The 20002-nt window shown below is 43.4% G+C and overlaps 2 protein-coding genes and 1 long non-coding RNA gene across 3 annotated transcripts in view; 1 reads left to right on the forward strand and 2 right to left on the reverse strand.

Moving 5' to 3' along the window:
* shank1 (SH3 and multiple ankyrin repeat domains 1) overlaps nt 1–2735 on the forward strand; it is a gene marked incomplete at both ends in the record, with an annotated part of 62504 nt that extends 59769 nt beyond the window's left edge. The window contains 2 exons of the mRNA XM_079520243.1: nt 330–1220; nt 2645–2735. Coding sequence (XP_079376369.1) covers nt 330–1220; nt 2645–2735 — 982 coding nt within the window. The remainder of the gene's footprint in view (nt 1–329; nt 1221–2644) is intronic.
* A 5339-nt stretch (nt 2736–8074) lies between these two features.
* Nucleotides 8075–9624, reverse strand: LOC306936130. The gene is made up of 4 exons (XR_013791466.1): nt 9449–9624; nt 8931–8967; nt 8594–8629; nt 8075–8364 (listed from the first exon to the last, which is right to left on the reverse strand). It is a non-coding gene; the product is annotated as an uncharacterized lncRNA (long non-coding RNA).
* A 9172-nt stretch (nt 9625–18796) lies between these two features.
* Nucleotides 18797–19978, reverse strand: LOC306937161 (required for meiotic nuclear division protein 1 homolog; the record flags this gene model as incomplete). The annotated part of the gene is made up of 1 exon (XM_079520826.1): nt 18797–19978. One exon carries the CDS (start codon nt 19976–19978, stop codon nt 18797–18799), a length of 1182 nt encoding a protein of 393 aa, XP_079376952.1.
* Between the last annotated feature and the right edge of the window lie 24 nt (nt 19979–20002).

Below are 20002 nucleotides of genomic sequence, written 5' to 3' on the forward strand. Positions count from 1 at the left end.
TCCAAGCAGACACAGGTAATAGAACCATTTCCACTCCCCACTCTTCATCTCACTATCTGTCAGGGGGAACATAAAAGTTCGACAGCAACTTGAATTTACACCCCGTTTTATGACAGTAGGAGAGAGGAGGAAACCATGTTTAATTCTACTTAGTACATTTTTAAGAATGTTGATTTATACAGGCTTTCTCACTGGCGGTATTGTCATATTTCAGATAGAGCTGGTAAACGTGGCAGAATGCTTTATTCTGCCACGTTTATGGTCTGCATGTACTGTATTTCTCTTGCGTTCTCTGTCGTTCATTTTCTCATCTTTTTCCCCGTCTGCAGGTTTTCGGCAGACTCCACCTCGGCTTTGAGCCCTCCATCGGCACGCTCCCAGTCCCCCTCCCCTGTCTCGCACTCCCAGCCGGCGCTGTCCCCTTCTCCCACGGCGGCCTCCCAGTACCAGAGCTGGGCTCGCTCTCCATCCCCTCAGCCTCCGCTTGCCTCTCAGCCTCCGCGCTCACAGTCGCCACTGTCCCCCACGGGCTACGCCCCGTACCCCACCTCGCCCAAACACAGACCTGTCTACCGGACCAAAGCCTTGGAGTTCCAGTTCATTCCAAGCCGAGACTCCAGGAAGGCGGAGTCCCACCTCCAGCGCCGGCGAGCCCCTAGCCCGCTCATCTCCCCGGCGGAGAGGGTCAACGTGGGCCCTCCGCGCCCTTCCTCCCTTCCCCTGCTGCCAACCACGCCCCTGTACAGTGCCCTCTACGACCTCCGCTGTGGCACCGTCACGCCTCCCTCGCCCGGCCACCCCCTCGGAGACCCTTACTTCTCCCCCTCCCCGCCCCTCTTCGCCCCATCCGGTGCCCCTCCTCCCCCTAACTCCAACTTGGTGGTTTCTCGCTCTCTCTCTCCAACCCACTTCCTGTCGGGGACTGGCTCCCCACCCCTGCACCCTCTACCTTCTCCCACCTGCCTGAGCTACCCCCATCTCCCACCTCCCCCTCCCACCAAGCCCTTCGCCTCCAAGCCTCTGCCCTACTGGACCAAGTATGATGTTGCTGATTGGCTGGCCTACCTGAACCTGGGGGAGCACAGGGAGCGTTTCCTGGACAACGAGATCGACGGCACACACCTGCCCTCTCTCACCAAGGAGGACTATCTGGACTTAGGCGTGACGCGCGTGGGACACCGGATGAATATTGAACGTGCCCTGAGGAGAGTGTTGGACAGGTAAGAGTTCCTCTCTCATCACTATGGACAGTAAGCCTAATCATTCTAATAAAACAGTGGTTTTCAACCCTTTTCATAACAAGGGCCATTATGTATTCTGCATTTGAGTCACAGACCACCATTTGATGAGATTTAGCCTCTCAGACCCAATTCCAAAACTAAAGAATGTTTTGTTATCGTCGGATAAGATGCTGTCCACAATTCCACGTTGTATTGATGTGGTACCATTAGGAGAGAGAACAGGCAAACGTTGATCAAAATAACAATTCTTCTATTCATTCTCTAATTGTGTAGACTTCTTTCAAATTAAGTAATGCTGATGTTTAACAATAATGTAACTCTTGAGAGCGTAAAATGAAACCAAATGGACCCATGAGTTAATTAGTTAAAGATTTAAAGAGTTAAAGACCTACAGTATAATGGTCCATTTGGTTACCAACTCTCCATCATTTTGGGGACCACCTGGAACCCCCTCAAGGACCACTGAAAACCACTGTAATAAAACAACAATAACTTGGATCTTTTACAAAAGAAGCTTCTTTAATGGAACACTTCACCTTCTTTGAACGATATCACCATATATGACTCCAGATGACATCATATGCCCTACAGCCTAGGGTAGTGGTTAGCTCTGTTGCCTCGCAGCATGGAGGTGCCTCCAACAGGGGGGCCTTTCTGTGTTGAGTTTAAGGGCTCTATTTTCGTCACCGCTAAACCCCTTATCCCTAAACTTCTTTGCCTTTTTTTACTATTTTGCATAATATAGAATATTTGAATATATAGAATAGTTAAAATGGCCAGTCTACAAGCTCACAGCGTGCTCACAACGTGTCAATGTAGATTGGCTAGTTGAACTATTCAAAAATGTTTTTCAAAATAGTAAAAAAAAAAAAGGCAAAGACGGTTAGGGGGTTAAGGGGTTTAGCGGTGACCAAAATGGAGCCCTAAATGTTCTCGCCTGTGTTTGCGTTGGGTTTCCATCAGGTACTCCAGTTTCCTCCCACAACAAAAGACATTCATGCAAGGTATATATCTTGCCCTTGTCCAAGGTACTGGCAATAGAACAGGAATTGGTCCTCAGTGCATAAAGTTTGTGCACATACACCAAAAGCTGCAAATCGGAGGGGATATTAATTATGTACTTTGAAATCCTCACTGATGATGCCATCGGCAAGTGAATTTTCAGGTCATTCGCAGCCAGCCTCTGAGACAGAGCAAGTAGACAGAAAATGTACAGAAAATGTACAGTGAGCATTAGTGAGGACATATGGAGATATGGTTGAACAAAGGTGACGTATTCCTTGAAAAGAAATTAAAGTACCGTACTTGAGTCAAAATAAGAATGACTCAGATTTCTGCATACCTACAAAGTGCCAAATGTCAAAAGTAACACGTGTTTTCAATCATTCTCGATTCATCCCCAGGCTGTCCAGCAGCCCGTTTCCCATTTCTGTTCTCTCACCTCGGGAACATGGACGGATTGAGAGGAGGAGGGAGGATGGGAGTCGGAGCTGAGATTGCAAGTGGAGATAGAGAGAGAGAGAGAGAGAGAGAGAGAGAGAGAGAGAATAAATGAGAGAGAGAGAGAAAAGGAGGGGTTGGAATCAATGAGGGAAGAAGACACAACTGCTGCTATCCATGGTGGGTTCACTCAACAAATGAGAGAGACCAGATTTCACAGAGAGAGGGAGACGAGTCACAAGGGAGAGAGAAACACAGGGATGAAGAAAGGGTTGACGGTCCATAAAGCCACCAGCTGACACTCCCCGCAAAGTCAAATCCAGACTGTTAATTTAACTCAGAAAGTGTACAACTACAAATGCAATCAATGGGACTGACCAGATCCATTAATTTAGGTTGCATTTCAATGCATTTTTACACTCTCAAATTGTTACAAATGGTTAAATGAACCACTTAAACCCTCTATTCTTAGTGAATTCGACCTGAGTTACTACTGTACATGGAGAGCTTTTTCCCCCATCTACACCAAATCTCTTTGACAAAAATCTCATTGGCTATTTTTGGCGAATCCCCCCACCCCCCCAGAATAGGGATGCTGGGTTTCAAGTGGTTAACAATGAGGATTTTACTGACTCTAAGAGTCCACTTTTTTACTCAGAGTTGAATGAACACTCCAGTTTTTTCGGTGCGGGTTGAAGGCTCGCTTACACTACACAAACACACACCTGCGTGCACGTGAGTGTCGCACATAGTAAAACATGCAACACGAACACCTGCTGATCCTCATAGGCAAATGTATACAGAGACAGAGCGGCTGTGGCAACATATATGATGCATTTGTAACCAAATAATTGAGAAGAACAATCAAAAATAAGCTAGCTTTTCATCTGAGCAGTTTGTGTTGATTGTAGAATGAAAGAAAGAGAGACAGGCAAACAGACAGAGAGGTGTCTTCCTTGTTGCTTTCAACCTCATCTGTGTTATTGACTTTGAGAAAAGCCATCTTGTACAGCGGTCTTCTGGCCATCTGCAGGCAGGTCAGATCTTGTGATATTGTGTGATTGGTTAAGGCGAAGGAAGCTTGCCGTGTGTCTGCGTATGATTGGCCGTCTGTTTACCTCACCACTGGCAGGGCTCCGTGCTCACTGAAGGTCCTGTGATCAGGATAATTATATTTCTCTATAGCTCTTTATCATCTTTAGTCTTATAATGACATATATACAGACTGGTCACTGTATCACAAATTTGTAGCAAAAATAAGTGCCCAGACCAACAACATACATATAAACATAGAAATGAAACACATGGACTGGTACACAAGTTTCACAGACATAAGCTTGCATGGACGGACACACACACACACACACACACACACACACACACACACACACACACACTGACACACACACACACACACACACACACAATTTTACACAATTTACACATGCACAAACACCTATTTGTGTCAGGGTTTATGGGACACCTTATATATTCACTACTATGTTTGGATCCAAGATGTACTTATAATAAAAAAAAAGACACTGAGCTGTTGAGGGGATGAGTGACGACTTGAGGAAACTTCTCCCCAGAAGATTCTATTTCTTAAGAAAGACTTCTTCAGTGTCGCCGCCACTGTATGAACCGCTCAGATGTTCTGTCCAAGGGAGACAGGCTGGAAAGGAGAGGGGAGGGGAAGAGAAAAACTGCCAATTCTCGCTCTTTCCCATCCAATCCCCCTACTCCTACACAAATGCATACAGTCTATACCCCCCCCCCCCCCACACACACACACACACACACACACACACACACAAAGATGCCCTGTCTCCACAGACCCCGGAAGACAAAAAGAATCGCCACCCAGCGGGAGTTATTAAAGAGAAACATATATCAGTTTTAATACTCTGATTGTTCTTACAACAATTTTTAAACTTTAAATGGTTCTGGAATACTGATGTTGATATGAAGAGATTTATCGTTACTATTTATCATTACTATCATCGTCCTTACTGTTATTATTGCTCCTGACACAAACTAAGGTTTCCCTCATTCCGCCTTTGTGGTGCTTTTGTGCAGTCAGTCAGTATCTCTTGACAATAATTATAGTCAAGATAATCATGTACAGGTACAGAATGGTGGTAGTATATGGATATTTTGGGGCGGATTTGAAAATAAATAAATAAAAACTATTATTCAATGCACTGTATTTTTTTTTACATTGCTCCTATGTACAAAATGAAAATAGGAAGAAAAGGAATAGTAGACTATAAGATAAAATGTGAAGCACATTTTAGAGCGACTTGTTCTTTTATGCTTAGTAGCCGCTTTGATCTGACTCTGGTAAAGAATGGGGAAAGAAGTGATTTTGTGAAACTGTGAATTGATTGAACACTGCTGTATGGCTTTGACAACAACCCACTTCACAGGTGTTGAAAATGTAGCAAGTGTACTAGGGATTATGCCCATATGCTAACAAGTATGCATCTCTTCGTTTACCCACCCTCTTTATTTATTTCAAATGATTATTTCATAAGCCATTTCACCACTGTTACTTGATCACTGTATACCATATGAGATGTCCATTGTTTGTTCTGTCTGGAATTGCAATATTTCAACGTTCATTCTTAGGGTTTTCCTGTTACATTTGTCATTCTGCATAATTATATTTTTCATTGTTGCTGGGATCAAATATAAGGGCTCTCTCATGACCTCTACCGACAACAACACATCACCTCTCATGCTACATAGGTGTGTATTATATTGTATATCAGGGTAGAGAGGGGAAATTTGCTTTCCTAAATTCCTACTAAACCTACCTAACCTAACCTCAATGTACACATGGGGATAGAACGTGGGTTTTATGTGCCATTTTTCCTCACGCTATGAATTCAAAGCAAAGGAAATGAGGATTTGTTTCTGTAGTTTTACTATGCCGGTGGTCAAGGGGAGAGGATGTGTACTGTATATGAATCCAAGTGATATAGCAATAAGGACGATGAAAATAATGGGCCTCCTTATTATGGTTTAAGATGTAAAAAAAAAAAAAAGAAGTCTCAAAAGTTCTAAAGAATCTCTGTCTTCCAAATAATGTTTAACATGAAAAGGTGTATTTGTTATTTAACTTATCTGCTTTCTATACAGTTTGGCCCATTCTCTACATTACCCTCTGCGCTACTCTATGGACCTGACGGTATTAGAACTTCCACTGTTTTTGCACATCATCACTTGCATCTTCCCGTTTGTATAATATATGCCTTCTGCAGCCGCTTAAGAATAGCTGTGGCAGTACGCTTATAGCCGTTTATTACAAATGCATTGTGTAATATTCCTTTAGCAAAACTGTGACTTTTTAGTTGTTACATTCTTCAAAATTAACTTATAACACTTAATTTTAAACTATACTATTTTTTTTAAAGGTTTACAAGCCAAATCTGGCTTCAAACCATCTACCATTGGTATCGTAGATGATACACCAAACCCTGACCCAAAGCCACACTTCCATGTGGGGACAGAGATTAACTTGATTTGCTGATTCTTTCCCCCCTGCATCTATATTACTTTATTGGTAAAGATGGGTGATTACAGCTATCAGGAGAAAATCAAGATCTGAAGGAATTGGTCTGACTGTATAGAAAGCATCTCATTTCCTTTAAGAGATCTTAAAAAAGAAAAGAAAATATGAACTGAAGAAATGTAACTTACATAATATATATGTATATGTGATATACATATACACTCATTCATATAAACTATGAATTTCAAATGTTTTAAGAGATGAATAATAAATTGTTAGAATTATAATAAAGATACAGAAACAGTGTTTGGAGTTATTGGCCTCGTCTCATTTGTTGCATTAAATTTAACACAAACCAGGTTTCCTACGTTCTAAATGTTTGATCAGTGTGTTCACATCCGGTCTAAAGCCTGCCTACTAGTCCAGTAATAATGTAATTTGACCTCTAACTAATTGCAAAAAAACCAAACTCAACTGATTTTGCATCTTCAATATATCCTGAATAACAGAAAGAAAGTTGCCTGGAATTGTCTGAGGGGAAAGTGTTGAAAATGGCCTGTACAGTATGGCCACCATTGACATCCTATTATAAGGCAATATTTTCTAAATTTCCTTATGCTTTAAGTAGCATGTGACATATCAAACTAGGTTGTTTTCATGATGCTGAAGCCATTCCAAGCATTAGTTTTGCATAAAAACACTCATTGGGCTAAATTTGGCCATAGCAACTTGCCAAAATGTAATGAGGTCAGCACATTTGGGCAAGTTGCTATGGCCAAATTTAGCCCAATGAGTGTTTTTATCATGAAAACCCCCTAGTTTGATATGTCACATGCTACTTAAAGCATAAGGACATTTAGAAAATATTACCTTATAATAGGATGTCAATGGTGGCCACATTGTACAGGCTATTTTCAACACTTTCCCCTCAGACAATTCCAGGCAACTTTCTTTCTGTTATTCAGGATATATTGAAGATGCAAAATCAGCTGAGTTTGTTTTTTTTGCAATTAGTTAGAGGTTGATCCTGTATTTTCCATAGATTTCCTGTACTATACTGGATCTGGCCTGCCTTGCATCCACACACAGTAGACACTGGTTCAGATTCTGCTATAAAGCCAGAGCGGATCTTCATGCCGAGTGAATGGATCCCAGTCGGCTGTCAAACAGTGACACCGTCCGTGCACACGTGCCTTCTTAATTCATGAGATTAGTTTAAACGTATATTGTATGGAAAATCCTTTAAAATATATATAGACACCTAGATATATACCTTTATTAATCCCAAGGGGGGAAATTCAGGTGCCAGTGCCACCAGAGCAGTAGGTACAAGTTACAGATGAGAATATCACAACAAATACAACTTCAATAAAAATGTAGAAGCATTCTAAATCAGTTCTTCCTATAAAGCAGGGTTACTTTCTCAAGTGGGTGCTGTGACACTAGCCTTGCATGGCCAGAATAATATCACTTTTCTGAAAAGTGATATTCTGGTTGCCAAGATAGTAATTCTACATTGTGGTATTAATACTTTTACTACAATAGAGTTTCTCTTATGGACACGCATATAGATACATTATATTTTTTACATTTCTGCAAGCCTACAGTTAACTTAACATTTATCCCTCAAATGTTTTTCAACTACCATTTTCCACCTTGATTTTTGCACTACAGATGCCATTAACATACCACTGAGCAAGGAGGAAAACAATATAACACCTGTCTGGCAGCAAAACAAGTTACCTTTTCACCTCTGCTACATTAGACTTTGACCAAAGACAAGTTAACGTTTTATAAGATTTATTCACTTCTGTACTGCATTAGTGACTTTGACAAAAAATACCCCCCCCCCCCCCCCCCCCCCCCAAACACATTACAATAATACTCCAGGGTTATATTATACTATGAAAAAGCACATTTAATTAATATAGAGGTGATGGCAAAACAAGTACAACTTTGAGATCTGTGTCATTAGCTGGTATCAAGGCAAGAATCACAATACATGATGTTGAAAATTCAATAGACATGTTTGATTAGAGGGTGTATATTAATGTAATCTGGAGTAAACTGGTTCAGTTAATCCAAGGTTGAAGTCCTTTCATGTAGTCCTGCCTTTGGCTAGCAGGGACACTTTACCTTTTGTATTAATGTTAACAGACGAGGGTCCATCTGTGTGCAACAAAAAAGAAATATCAGGAACCATAACCCACTCAGATCCATCCATTTTATATTTTAGTCAATTTCTAACATATCTCCTCAGACTCTGCCTTGTCAGGGGCAGAGCCGCACTTGTCTCACCATTGATTATCAGAGCCCAGTGCAATACATCATAAGAAACATTTTCTGCTTGCTACTGATGCGTCAAGCCTAAATGCAATTGCAGATATGCGTTACCTACCGTTATGACATTCAGCTTTAAAGCAGCACACCTTGCCTGTGGGGATGAAACATGACATTACTACTAGGCTGCACATTAACAAATAAAACTGAAAACAAACTGATGAAGGCATCATCATCTCCTCAGACCCTGGCCTGTCAGAGCCAGGGTGCACATGTATCGCCATGTAATTTCAGAGCCCAGTGCTAAACATCAAAGGAGAACGCCTCAATTCTTACTTATTTATTCACATGGTAGGGAAGAGAGTGAATATCGCGGGGTTTCAAGAGTAGCCTAGCAATCATAAAGAAATAAAAGCGGTCATTGCAACTTCTGCAATTCAGTTATTTGAACATACCTAATCTCATCGTCCAGCCTCATCGTGTCTTCGGTGCCTTGGAAAGAAAAAAAAATACATATGTTTTTTATCATAGGCTATACATAATACATTGCAAATGCAAAATGGACCGAGAAATTGAATTGGACGGCATCTCCTCAGCCTCTAGCTTGTCGGGCCAGAGGTGCACTTTATTCAGCACAAATTCAGAGCCCAGTGCTAAACATCACAGAAGACGGGAAACGAATGACTGCGTTTTTACCGTTGCGTTGCTACACCGTAACTAAAAGTTAGAGGGAATCCTGTTTTTCTTATCCGCCCAGAAGATGTTCGGCTAACGTGAGTGAGCTACACGACACGTTGGAACCATGTGGACGCCACGCTTTGAGGCCCAGGCCCATGCAGCTGTTCACCCGGCCAGTATCAAATTAGCTTGCTCATAGCTCAACACGCTCGGATAAACATTAAAACGAATAATTAATTCAACACATAAATAATTAAAATGCTTTGAAAGGCACACGGGAAGACGCAAAAATTACCATTTACATAGAGCGTCGACTCGTCCGACTCTTCTCGTGGAGGAACTCAACATGGGAGACTTTTAAGAGAGTGGAAGAGCAGCTACAACTTCTATTTATTTAGCACTAGTGGGTGTTTTCAGCGTCCCGGGTAACGCCCCGCCTGGCTCTGATTGGCCAAAGCTCGTTGTCAATGTCAGAGCCATAAAGACAGAATTGCGACATTACGGGGGCAGAAATATATACCTATGCAGAAAACAGCCTGGTCACGTGGTTCATGTACTCGCGCGAGCCCATAGACTGCAATGCATTCCGTAAACTTCCGGTTGTCACTTTTCAATAAAGTCGCAGTCCCGCCCCCTCGAGAGACCCGGAAAAGAAATCCCCGTTCATTTTCCTCATGGCCCAATCCCAATCCACTCCCTTGCGGACAGGGCAAGACCCCCTTTCTGAAACCAGCTCCTCGCCACTCGCTCTACACACTTGCCCTCGATATGCGCGTTCACGCGAGGCTGCGCCATATTAAGTGTCGTCCGAAACCAAGCAGCCTTGAGTGGAAGTGGCTTATAAAGCCCTCAAGAGCGAGTCTGTGCCGATCTAGACATAGATATATATAAACACTAGATGGCTCAAGGCGGAGTTTCTGACGTCGTTCACCCGGCAGCCATCTTACTTCGGGGCTACAGTACAGTATGTTCAATGGCAGCTCAAACAGAAACAGTCATAACTCGCTCAAATCTTGACGGATTTACAAACGGGTTGGTTTATTACAAACGTTGTCAACGTGGCTATGATTCAGGACGCTTATCTGCTTAATTTATGTTTTTGATATGAACGTCGTATAAAATCATATAAGTATGCGGACGTCTCTGACGTTTATAACAAACCAAACCGTTTGAAAATCGGTTGAAAATTGAGCAAGTTATGGTCATTTAAGAGTACATGCCCCATAGACACAATGTTATGTGTCCCGAGGTAAGATGGCCGCCACGTAACGACGTCGCTCTCCATTGGCCAACAGCGCGGGTGAGCTATCTAGAGTTTATATATATCTATGGATCTAGACTCGATTGCCTTGTGCAGCCCTGTTCTCTGTCCGCATGGAAAACGCGACCTACAAATGTAAGTACCACCACAAATAAATGATAAATAAACTCCTCCTAAACAATCTTCATCTGATGCAGAATAGACAACACTCCAACTGATGTTCACAAGGGCTCTTTATTTACCCCACCGTGAAAAAAACGATAAATGAAAGTTATGAAACCACACAAACAAAACAACTTATGATTTATAAACACCATGGATGTATATGACATGTCATTTTTGACACGCTGTATTTCCTTTTTCCATATTAATGAAATCCACATGTATGCAATATAACTGTACAAACAAAATAACAGGTAACACAATTGCGTGATGGTAACCATGGCAACGAATGGTGTCTGTTTCCTGTTTCTGCACAAGGAGGGCGAGTGTATTTCCAAACAGTTTTTTATACCCAGCACCCTAATCAATGGAACTTGATTCAGCTGGAGGGGCACTTTCTGACGAGGGAACCTCCCGAGAGCACTTCAAGTCAAGGGACTGGTTTCAGAAAGGGCTCTGAAAAGACTATCAGCGGAAGTGTTGCGTGTAAGATAACTACGTCACGCGGTGCGGCTGTGTTTACTAGTCCCCACCGAAACAAGGAAATGACGTTGATGCTTTACAAATCAGTTCACATTCTCCGCGAATGAAACAAGTGTTGTGATTGGTCGGGAAAATATCGTATCCGGGGGAAATACATCTGATGGATGTTCCGGAGGATACGTCCGCCGATAGCTTCTTTGCCTTACGTTGTGACCAGGCTCTTCTTTTCGCAGTTAAGTGAGCCTGGGACCGAGGCTACTTGCGGACTCAATGAGCCCTCACTGATTTAGCTGCGCGTTCATGTGAAGTCTGCGAGGGCTTGAGGGATGTCCCATTTGAAATCGGTAAGTCAGTGAGGGCTCAGCCCCGCCCCTTTATGTGCCCTTTGCCAAAGTCAGCATCGATGCTGACTTTGGCAAAGAAATTATCCACAGTTCATAGCGTTACCAGGGGAATGAGGGGGATCCTCTGAACGTCAATCATTTAAGTATGCAAATTAGTTATGTATCACGGTTAGAATGTCAACAAACACAATAGTGCTTTCTCACTGTTATTTAATAACAATAATAATAAGGGAAACATGATGAGAAATGACTAATGAGCAAAGTAAAAGAATATGGAAATGCAATTTATAATGAATATTATTATAGGCTATATGAATATTACAACCCCTATCACACAGGAAAGTGTATTTATGAAACTAATAATAAAACAATCAGCTTAGATACTAAAATAGACATGTATAAAAGGCCAAGCATGTAGGCACTGGCTGTGAATAAGGACAGTTTGTATAAAGTGATGCAAAGTGTCATGAATGGCAGACTCATATCTTCAAAAACAATTTGGAGCCCTTGCAGCCTCTCACCCTCAAGCACTTACAGCTGACGTCACTAAAGTCAATGAGGGTTCAGGGCTCAGGGCTTGAGGGAGGCAATTGGGATTGGGCCTATAGACTTTTCAGAAAGTATTTATTTAAAGACGTTTACGCCGCGGACAAAGCCAACTCTTGTCGTGACAAATCATGACAATAAACACAATGTTTTGGGCCAAACAAAGAATTAGAAAGTAGAAAAAAACGGCAGGTTACAACACTTGTTGTTTTTCTTCTTTGTAATTATTTGTTTGGTCCAAAATATTGTGTTTGTTGTCATGATTTGTCACGACTCGAGTTGGCTTCGTACGACGCTTAAAAGGTCTTTAAATAAATACGTTTTGAAATGTCTATGGGGAAAATGCATTGGGAACTATTTCCTGGGCCTGGCCTTGGGCCTGGCGTCGTCATGACCCCTTTCAGACCAAACAAATAATTACAAAGAAGAAAAACAACAAAAAAAGTGTTGTAATCTGCCGTTTTCTTCTTCTTTCTAATTATTTGTTCAGCCCAAAAAATGTTGTTTGTTGTCATGATTTGTCACGACAAGAGTTGGCTTTGTCCGTGGCGTAAACGTCTTTAAATAAATACTTTCTGAAAAGTCTATGAGGAAAATTAACGGGGATTTCTTTTCCGGGTCTCTCGAGGGGGCAGGACTGCGACGCTCTATACCTGGCCCCATTAAGTGATAGCCTCGGTCCCAGGCTTAAGGGCCGATTCATACTCCTATTTTACCGCTGTTTCGGCGCTGTAGTGCCGAAATGATTTCGGCTCGTCAGAGATTTTCAGTAGCACCGAAGAGCCGACTTTAGGGCGGTACCCGCCCCCCGAACCTCAAATGACGTCACATTGTAGGCTCTACAGAGCCTACATTTTGGGGTACCCAGGCCCCTAAAAGAGAGGCAGGCAGGCAGAAGCTCTCAACCTCTTAAACCCCAGGGTGGTCCAGGAGGGAAAATATCGGAGTTGGAACCTAAGACCTTGACCAGCCCCATTTACCCGCTGAGAGCTGTTCATGAGGTGGGCAGCCTCTGCCCCCGCCGGCGGGGGATTGGGGCTCAAGATTAACCATAATACAACTAAATACAATAACTATACACACATTTCACTTGAATTGGATTTCAGTACAATTTTATAATTCAATTTTTTTGGGGGCCCCCCTAGTCGGGGGCCCTCGGGCTGCAGCCCACCCTAGCCCAACGGTAAGTCCGGCTCTGGCCCTTAGCCTACTTATGACTCTGGTCAATGTCAAAACTCAAAAAGATGCAGCTGGGGAGCCGGGGGTCGTTAGCGTTTAGCTCTATGGTTGTTTTTCATCGTGGTGTGAAATAAACGGAGTGGTGCTATAAAACAACCGTGCAACGTCTTCCAGACCAGAGAGAGTTGGAGACAATTCAATTCAGAGGAGCTTTATTGGCATGAGAAAACAAAGTAAACATTTACATTGCCAAAGAAGTGTCACAAACTCACAATACAATAAAAACAGTTCAAAATGGGGAAAGTACAGTTGGAGGGGGTACAGCATTTTGCAAACAGAGCTATCAGAGTCACATTGCATCGTGTTATAACTTATAACAGGGTATAAAGCTTTTTTGAAACATTATTTGCAGTCACTTTTGGACAAATGTCAGCACTATTTAAATAGTATACAGAAAGACAAAGACTCAGATTTAAGATCTGTTTAAAGGTAGCAGCTCTGTTTAAAGTAACATATGCAAGGTCCAGTGGTCTACTTAGTACTTGGTACAGACAGTAGGGTGGTTCATTGTATTCCATTGGCTAACCTTCTGACACTAGACACTATAGAATCTCTGCTGGACATTTATGTTGATATGGACATAATTAAGGCTCTGTTCCATTTAAGGCTCTGTTCCAAATTTGTACACTCGAAGTTACACACCCGTACTGGGCCATTTGGAACTCAATTACACTTTATTTGAGACCCATGGTGTATAGTGTTTCCTGTGAGCCAACACGCAGCACCCTGGCTCTGTTTGAGCAGAATGGAACAGAGCCTTCATTAGTATCTATACGGTAACACCTGACCTGTGAAGGAAGTAGGGAAGGGGCCCAAATTATTTCCAAAATGGCATGTATGTGTAACAGTTACAGATGTGTAAATAATATGCAATGCTTTCAAATAAAGTTAGCCAAAATAGTTTCCTATGTTTTCCACTATGTACACCCAAAAGAGTAAACAGTGACACCGTGTGGTCATGGGAGGCCTACACAATACACATGTTGGTCTCTTCATTGTTTGCTGGGCTTTGAAGAGACAGGAGAAGCTGGAGAAAACAATACTGTTAGTCTGTCCTGACCTGTCTGTCTCTGACAACTGTCTTTTACTCAGGTGGTTGCTAGTAAAAGCACTGAACCCAGACTGTGACTGTGTACTGTGCATTATTGAGAACCAGAAGATAGCGGTTACAGAGGTGGACAGAGTACCCGATTCGATAACAGGTTATCTCGCCCCTTTGCCAACTCGCCCCCGCGAAAAGTGAAGACAGCTCGCACCGGAATTTCGAAAAGTGAAGATGGCTCGCCCCAAGCCGTGGATAGCTCGCCCCCAAAGCGTGGGTATCTCGCCCCACAGCGTGGATATCTCGCCCCAAAGCACGGATATCTCGCCCCATGTTTATTTCATGTTTATTTTACCTTATTTCTCATATTAGAACATTTAGAATCAATGTCAAAGGAGAACATTACGTTTGTTGTTGTTGTTGTTGGTCAAATGAAAATGATGCATGGATAATGAATGGCTCACCCCCTCCATTGTTCTGGAAATTCCATTCTGGAAAGGTGCTCCATTGTTACTGAAATTAGTTGTTGTTGTTGTTGTTGTTGTTGTTGTACTATTCTGCTATGTCTGCCTAAAAGTACAGTAGGCCTACTTGAAATTCCATTCTGGAAAGGTGTTCCATTCCTCCATTACTGAAATTAGTTGTTGTTGTACTATTGTTGTACTGTTCTATGTCTGCCTAAAAGTACAGTACTTGTTCGAGTTAAAGATTTAGCTGGGGACCTGGAGTCTGTGAAATCTTTCACACACTTACAGCGCCAACAACAGGTGGATTTTTGAAAATGACTCAAATCATGAAGGCAGCATGCAATTTACGTGGAATCTTTCACAGACTTTCATACTAGGCTGAGGAATATATCCCACCCTTTTCACATTGGCCAGTTACAGTGCCACCAAGGTGGATTTTTGAAAATGACTCAAATCATGAAGATTTTAGGCTGAGGCATATCCTATCTTCTAGATAGTTCCAGTGATCCTGGACTGCACCAAAGTAGGCTACTATTGTGAATCAGTGGACCATGACACAGCTTACTTTTTACTTTTTACTTTCAAAACTACGGCAAAGCAACATCATCACACATCATGTTGTATGTCAAGACTGAAGTAGTCGATCCCAGATAATCCCCCCAATCATCACAAAGGCAACACAGGAATATGCAACAAGCGCAGCACAATCAAACTAGCCTGGTTAATAAACCAGACCGAATCAGCCGTTGGCAAAAAAAAGTTGCCTACCAGCGGATTACGGTCTGGCGAGGCTCAGTAGCACGCCTCTTTCCTACAGCAGAGAACAGGTCGGACCAATCGGGACACGGTATGCAATATACTTTGGTACAGTGACGTTCAATGCTTGAGACCTTTGACTGACAGTAGCTCTGACCAATTGCGTCAAAGAGAAAATGTTCCCCGGGAAATGAAATCCAAGTGGAGCCAGCCCAGACTGATATACCGCGACAGTGTTGTGTGATATTAGTCTGGCTTATTAGCCAGGCTACAATCAAACAGCTGTCAGTGAGACATAACAGCTACATGTAAAAATCTCTCTCTCTCTCTGTCCGGACTTTTGGGGGCGACTTCTCAGGACTTTTGGGGGCGACTTCTCCGGGCTTTGGGGCGACCGATCTTCCCATTGGGGCGACCGATCTTCACGCTTGGGGCGACTTGGCAAAGGGGCGAGCCGTCTCGTATTCCTCGATTCCAGTAAGAGTACAAATACGACATGGTAAAATTTACTCCACTGCAAGTAAAAGTAGCTCAGTCAAAATGTTAAGAGTAAAAAAGTACTTGCTTTTAAATGTACTTGTAAGTACAGTAACTGAGTAGGTAATTCAGCTTAGTGAACACAATCCGTGTATCTTGTGTTCAATCTTACGTTGGACATGTTTGCCTGAAAAGGAATCTTTGAAATGTTTCATAGTTTTAGAAATAGGCCTATAGTGCTTTCAAATTTGAGAAATGTATAATGGGGCTCAATGGCAGGCTATGGCACATCAAAAAGTCACTTTCACCTAGAAACGCCATTCACACTTTTTATAATGCAGCTTACTGTGGAGACACATGCTGGAACTTTTTAATTTGAAATGTTTTGTAGTTGCTGAGTTATTGAACTTAAACGCCCAATGCATTCCCAATGGCAATAGCACAAACTTTGGCATGCTACTAGTCCTACATACTTACACCTAGAAACCCCATTTAAACCTATTTAGGTTCATCTTACGGTGGACATGTTTGCCTGAAAAGGAATCTTTGAAATGTTTCATCGTTTTAGAAATATAGTGCTTTCAAATTTGAGACATTTACAATGGGGCTCAATGGCATATATTGGCACGTCAAAAAAGCACTTTCACCTAGAAACTCCATTCACACTTTTTATAATTCAGCTTTCTGTGGAGACACATGCTGGAACTTTTTACTTTGAAATGTTTTGTAGTTCTGAGTTATTTAAGTTAAACGGCCCAATGCATTCCCAATGGCAATAGCACAAACTTTGGCATGCTACTTCAGAATGGGGGTCAATGGCAGATTTTGGCAAGTAAAGATTTGAGTGGGGTTTGAACCCACAATCTCCAGGTCATGCAGCCAGTGTGCTAAGTCACTGATCTACTTGCTACCTGCCACAACACAGTCTGCTGTTCCCTTTGAGTACAACATTGATACAAAAATAAAATACAAAAAATAAAATAACAGGAGATTTGTCTATTGTTGTCTCCACCAGGCCAAGGCATGGGGAGAGAGTATGTTTTGCACTCCGTCCGTCCGTGTGTCCTTCCGTCCGTCCGTCCTTCCGTCCGTCCGTTATCAGCTAATCTCCGGCACCGTTGGCCCGATCAATGCCAAACTTTGCACACACACTCCCTGGATGCCAACGATGAACCTCTGCCCCACATTTTCCAGAACGACCTGTTATAGCGCCACCATGAGGCAGCTTTTCACATTTTTTACCTAAAACTGCACCGATCTGCGTGATACGTTGCATGCACACTCCCTAGAGGCCAAGGACAAACCTTTGACCTGCATTTTCCGCATCTGCCTTTTATAGCGCCACCAGGAGGCCAACTTTTGTAAAACACATTCTTTTATATTACTCCTCCAGATTCTGTCCAAAAATCTCACAAATCGTTACACAGTATCTCTATGGTCATGTGCTCAAGTCGGATCTGTCCGATATTTCATATTCCATCCTAATTGGCTATAATTGGCTTTCACAGTTTGCAAGATTGCCCCGTTTTGAACAAAAGCCATGAACGCAGCATGCAATTTACGTGAAATCTTTCACACATTTTCCTACTAGGCTGAGGAATATATCCCACCCTTTTCACATTGGCCTGTTATAGCGCCACCAACAGGTTGATTTTTGCAAAACACATTTTTTGAACAAAATGCCTCAAAAACATGTCTATATTAATCCTAAACATTTTGCCAAACATCTCACACAGTCCTATCCTCCTGGTGGAGACCTGTGCCCAGAAGGGCACTTTTTCTAGTTTGCCTTTTTTTTTTTTTACTATTTTAAAAAACATTTTAAAATAGTTCAAATAGCTGATCTACAAGCTCACAACATGTAGATGTAGATCGGCTAGTTGAACTATTTTAAAATGATTTTCAAAATAGTAAAGAAAATGGCAAATACGTGGATAGGGTTATGTTACGGGTGGCGCAAGATGGAGCCCATAGTCTTTTGAATAGAAAGTTTTATTTTCAGTCATGTTTAAGTCATCTGAAATGTTTGACCTTTAGTGGACAGTTATACTGCAAACATACACTCCTCAATATAAACACATTTACCCAAATTAACTTATACTATCTAAATATCTAAATATCTGAGATACTGTGTAGATATTTGTAATTGGTGCAAAAGGTGAACTATACGCTAAGTACAAGAGAATGATTAAATCTATTTCTAAAATAATTTCCTGACCTCTATGTTGCACCACTATTCTATCCATCTATTCATTAATTGAAACATTTGTTTTTTTTATTACCCTACAAGCTGGTAAAAATGCATGGAATTATTGTCATCTCGAGGAGATAAACGCAACATTTAGTCTCGTTTTAGTCGATTAAATCTACAATTTGATTTAGTCGTCGTCCCCTACAGGGAGACGCTCAGAGGCATCCGTACCAGATGCCTGGACCACCTAAGCTGTAGTCTCGCGTAGCCAGACAACTATTCCACAATCTACGAATGCCATTTCCGTTCACGAAAATATATATTAAAATATCTTTACATTTTATTTTTGTATTTTCTTTTCTGCTAAGCAACAAGCTACATATGCTTAGATGATTTCTATTTATATTAGAATACATTTGCGCCACTGTAAAGACGAAACGGCAGTGGGGAGGAGGCTCCACTTCCGCTTTATATTGTACTCATGACAGCTCTTCCGTTGGTCCAGACTGTATGATGAAGCGTTTGGAGATTGCGAGAGTCAACAGTCTGGTAAGGCGAGACTACCTAAGCTGGCTCCTTTCCAAGTGAAGAAACGGTGGCTCTAAGAAATCCCTAATTTCTCACGTCCGTCCAGAAGACGTGGCCGGGCCGGCAGGCAGGCGCAGGGAGGGCATCTCAAAAGACCACTCGGGCCAGCGTAAACAGGACCTCGATGGCGATGAGGACGATGATCATCCACTCCAGCCTCAGCCCGTGCTTCTCCCCGAGGTGGTTCCGCATGAGGTCGGCCAGCACCGTGCAGTGCTCCAGCTTCTGGTTGAGCACCCTCACCCTGCGGCCCACGCTCAGGAAGCCGCACGTGTCCTCGTAGAGGCGCTCCAGGCGCTCGCGGTCCCAGTAGAAGTTGGGCGCTATGAGCGCGTCGGAGCTGAGGTTCACGCAGTGCCTCAGCCACAACAGCTCTCCGATCTTGCGCATGACCTCGGCCCGGGACAGCACCACCCTCTCGCCGGCCCTCAGCGCCTCCGGCACCGACTGGATGGACTCGACAAAGTCGTCCACGGAGACCTCCCACATGGCGAGCTTCACCGACAGAGAGAGCGCGTTCGAGAACGCAAACTTCTCCAACACGGGGCCGCTGCCGCCGCCGCCGGCGCCGCCGCCTCGGTCCGCCGCCGGCGTCTCGCCAGCGCTCAGGAGGAACCTGCCGCGCGCCAGCTTCGAATTCGCCGTTTTGTCTCCGATCCTGTAGCTTATCTCCTCGTTCTCCCAGTGGACCAGCGCCACCTCGTAGGGCCGGACCGCGTGGCGCTCCAACGCTCTCATCACCGTGTTCGTGGCTTTGTCCTCGACGTTCCAGAACACCGCCGAGCCTTCCCTGAAGAAGAAGACGAGCGCGCCATCGCCCGCCTTGGCCGCCATGTCCGTGCTCATCGCCAGGACGTTGGAAGCGTCCCGCGGGAGTTCCACTTCGCGGAAGCCCTGAGCCGCCAGCTCGCGGCACAGGCTCGGCAAGTCGTACTGTTCGGCCGTGGCGAACGCCACGCACTGCAGCGCGTCCCTGTCCTCCTCGTCCTCAACGGGCTGGTCCATGGTTCTCGATGGTTGTTTGGTCCGAGGCCCCTTTGGGATCCGTTTTGCCGGGGGAGCCGCAGGCGCCGGTGATTTCAAACCCGACTTTAAGGCGCTTTTCGCGAGATTCGTCGAATACAGACGCTCCCCTGCGCTCTGCACACTTTTCCGGGTACGTTTGAGAAAGATCCCGAGGTCAGCTAATGATGTCACGCGGAGGCACTGCGACCCAGGATCAGCGTAATGTCGCCTCGAGGTTTGAATGTTTCCTGGAGTTGTAGCCATGGCTGAGGACATCGGAGGTTGAGG

This window comes from Electrona antarctica (genome assembly GCF_951216825.1).
Source record: "Electrona antarctica genome assembly, chromosome: 14".
NCBI lineage: Eukaryota > Metazoa > Chordata > Actinopteri > Myctophiformes > Myctophidae > Electrona > Electrona antarctica.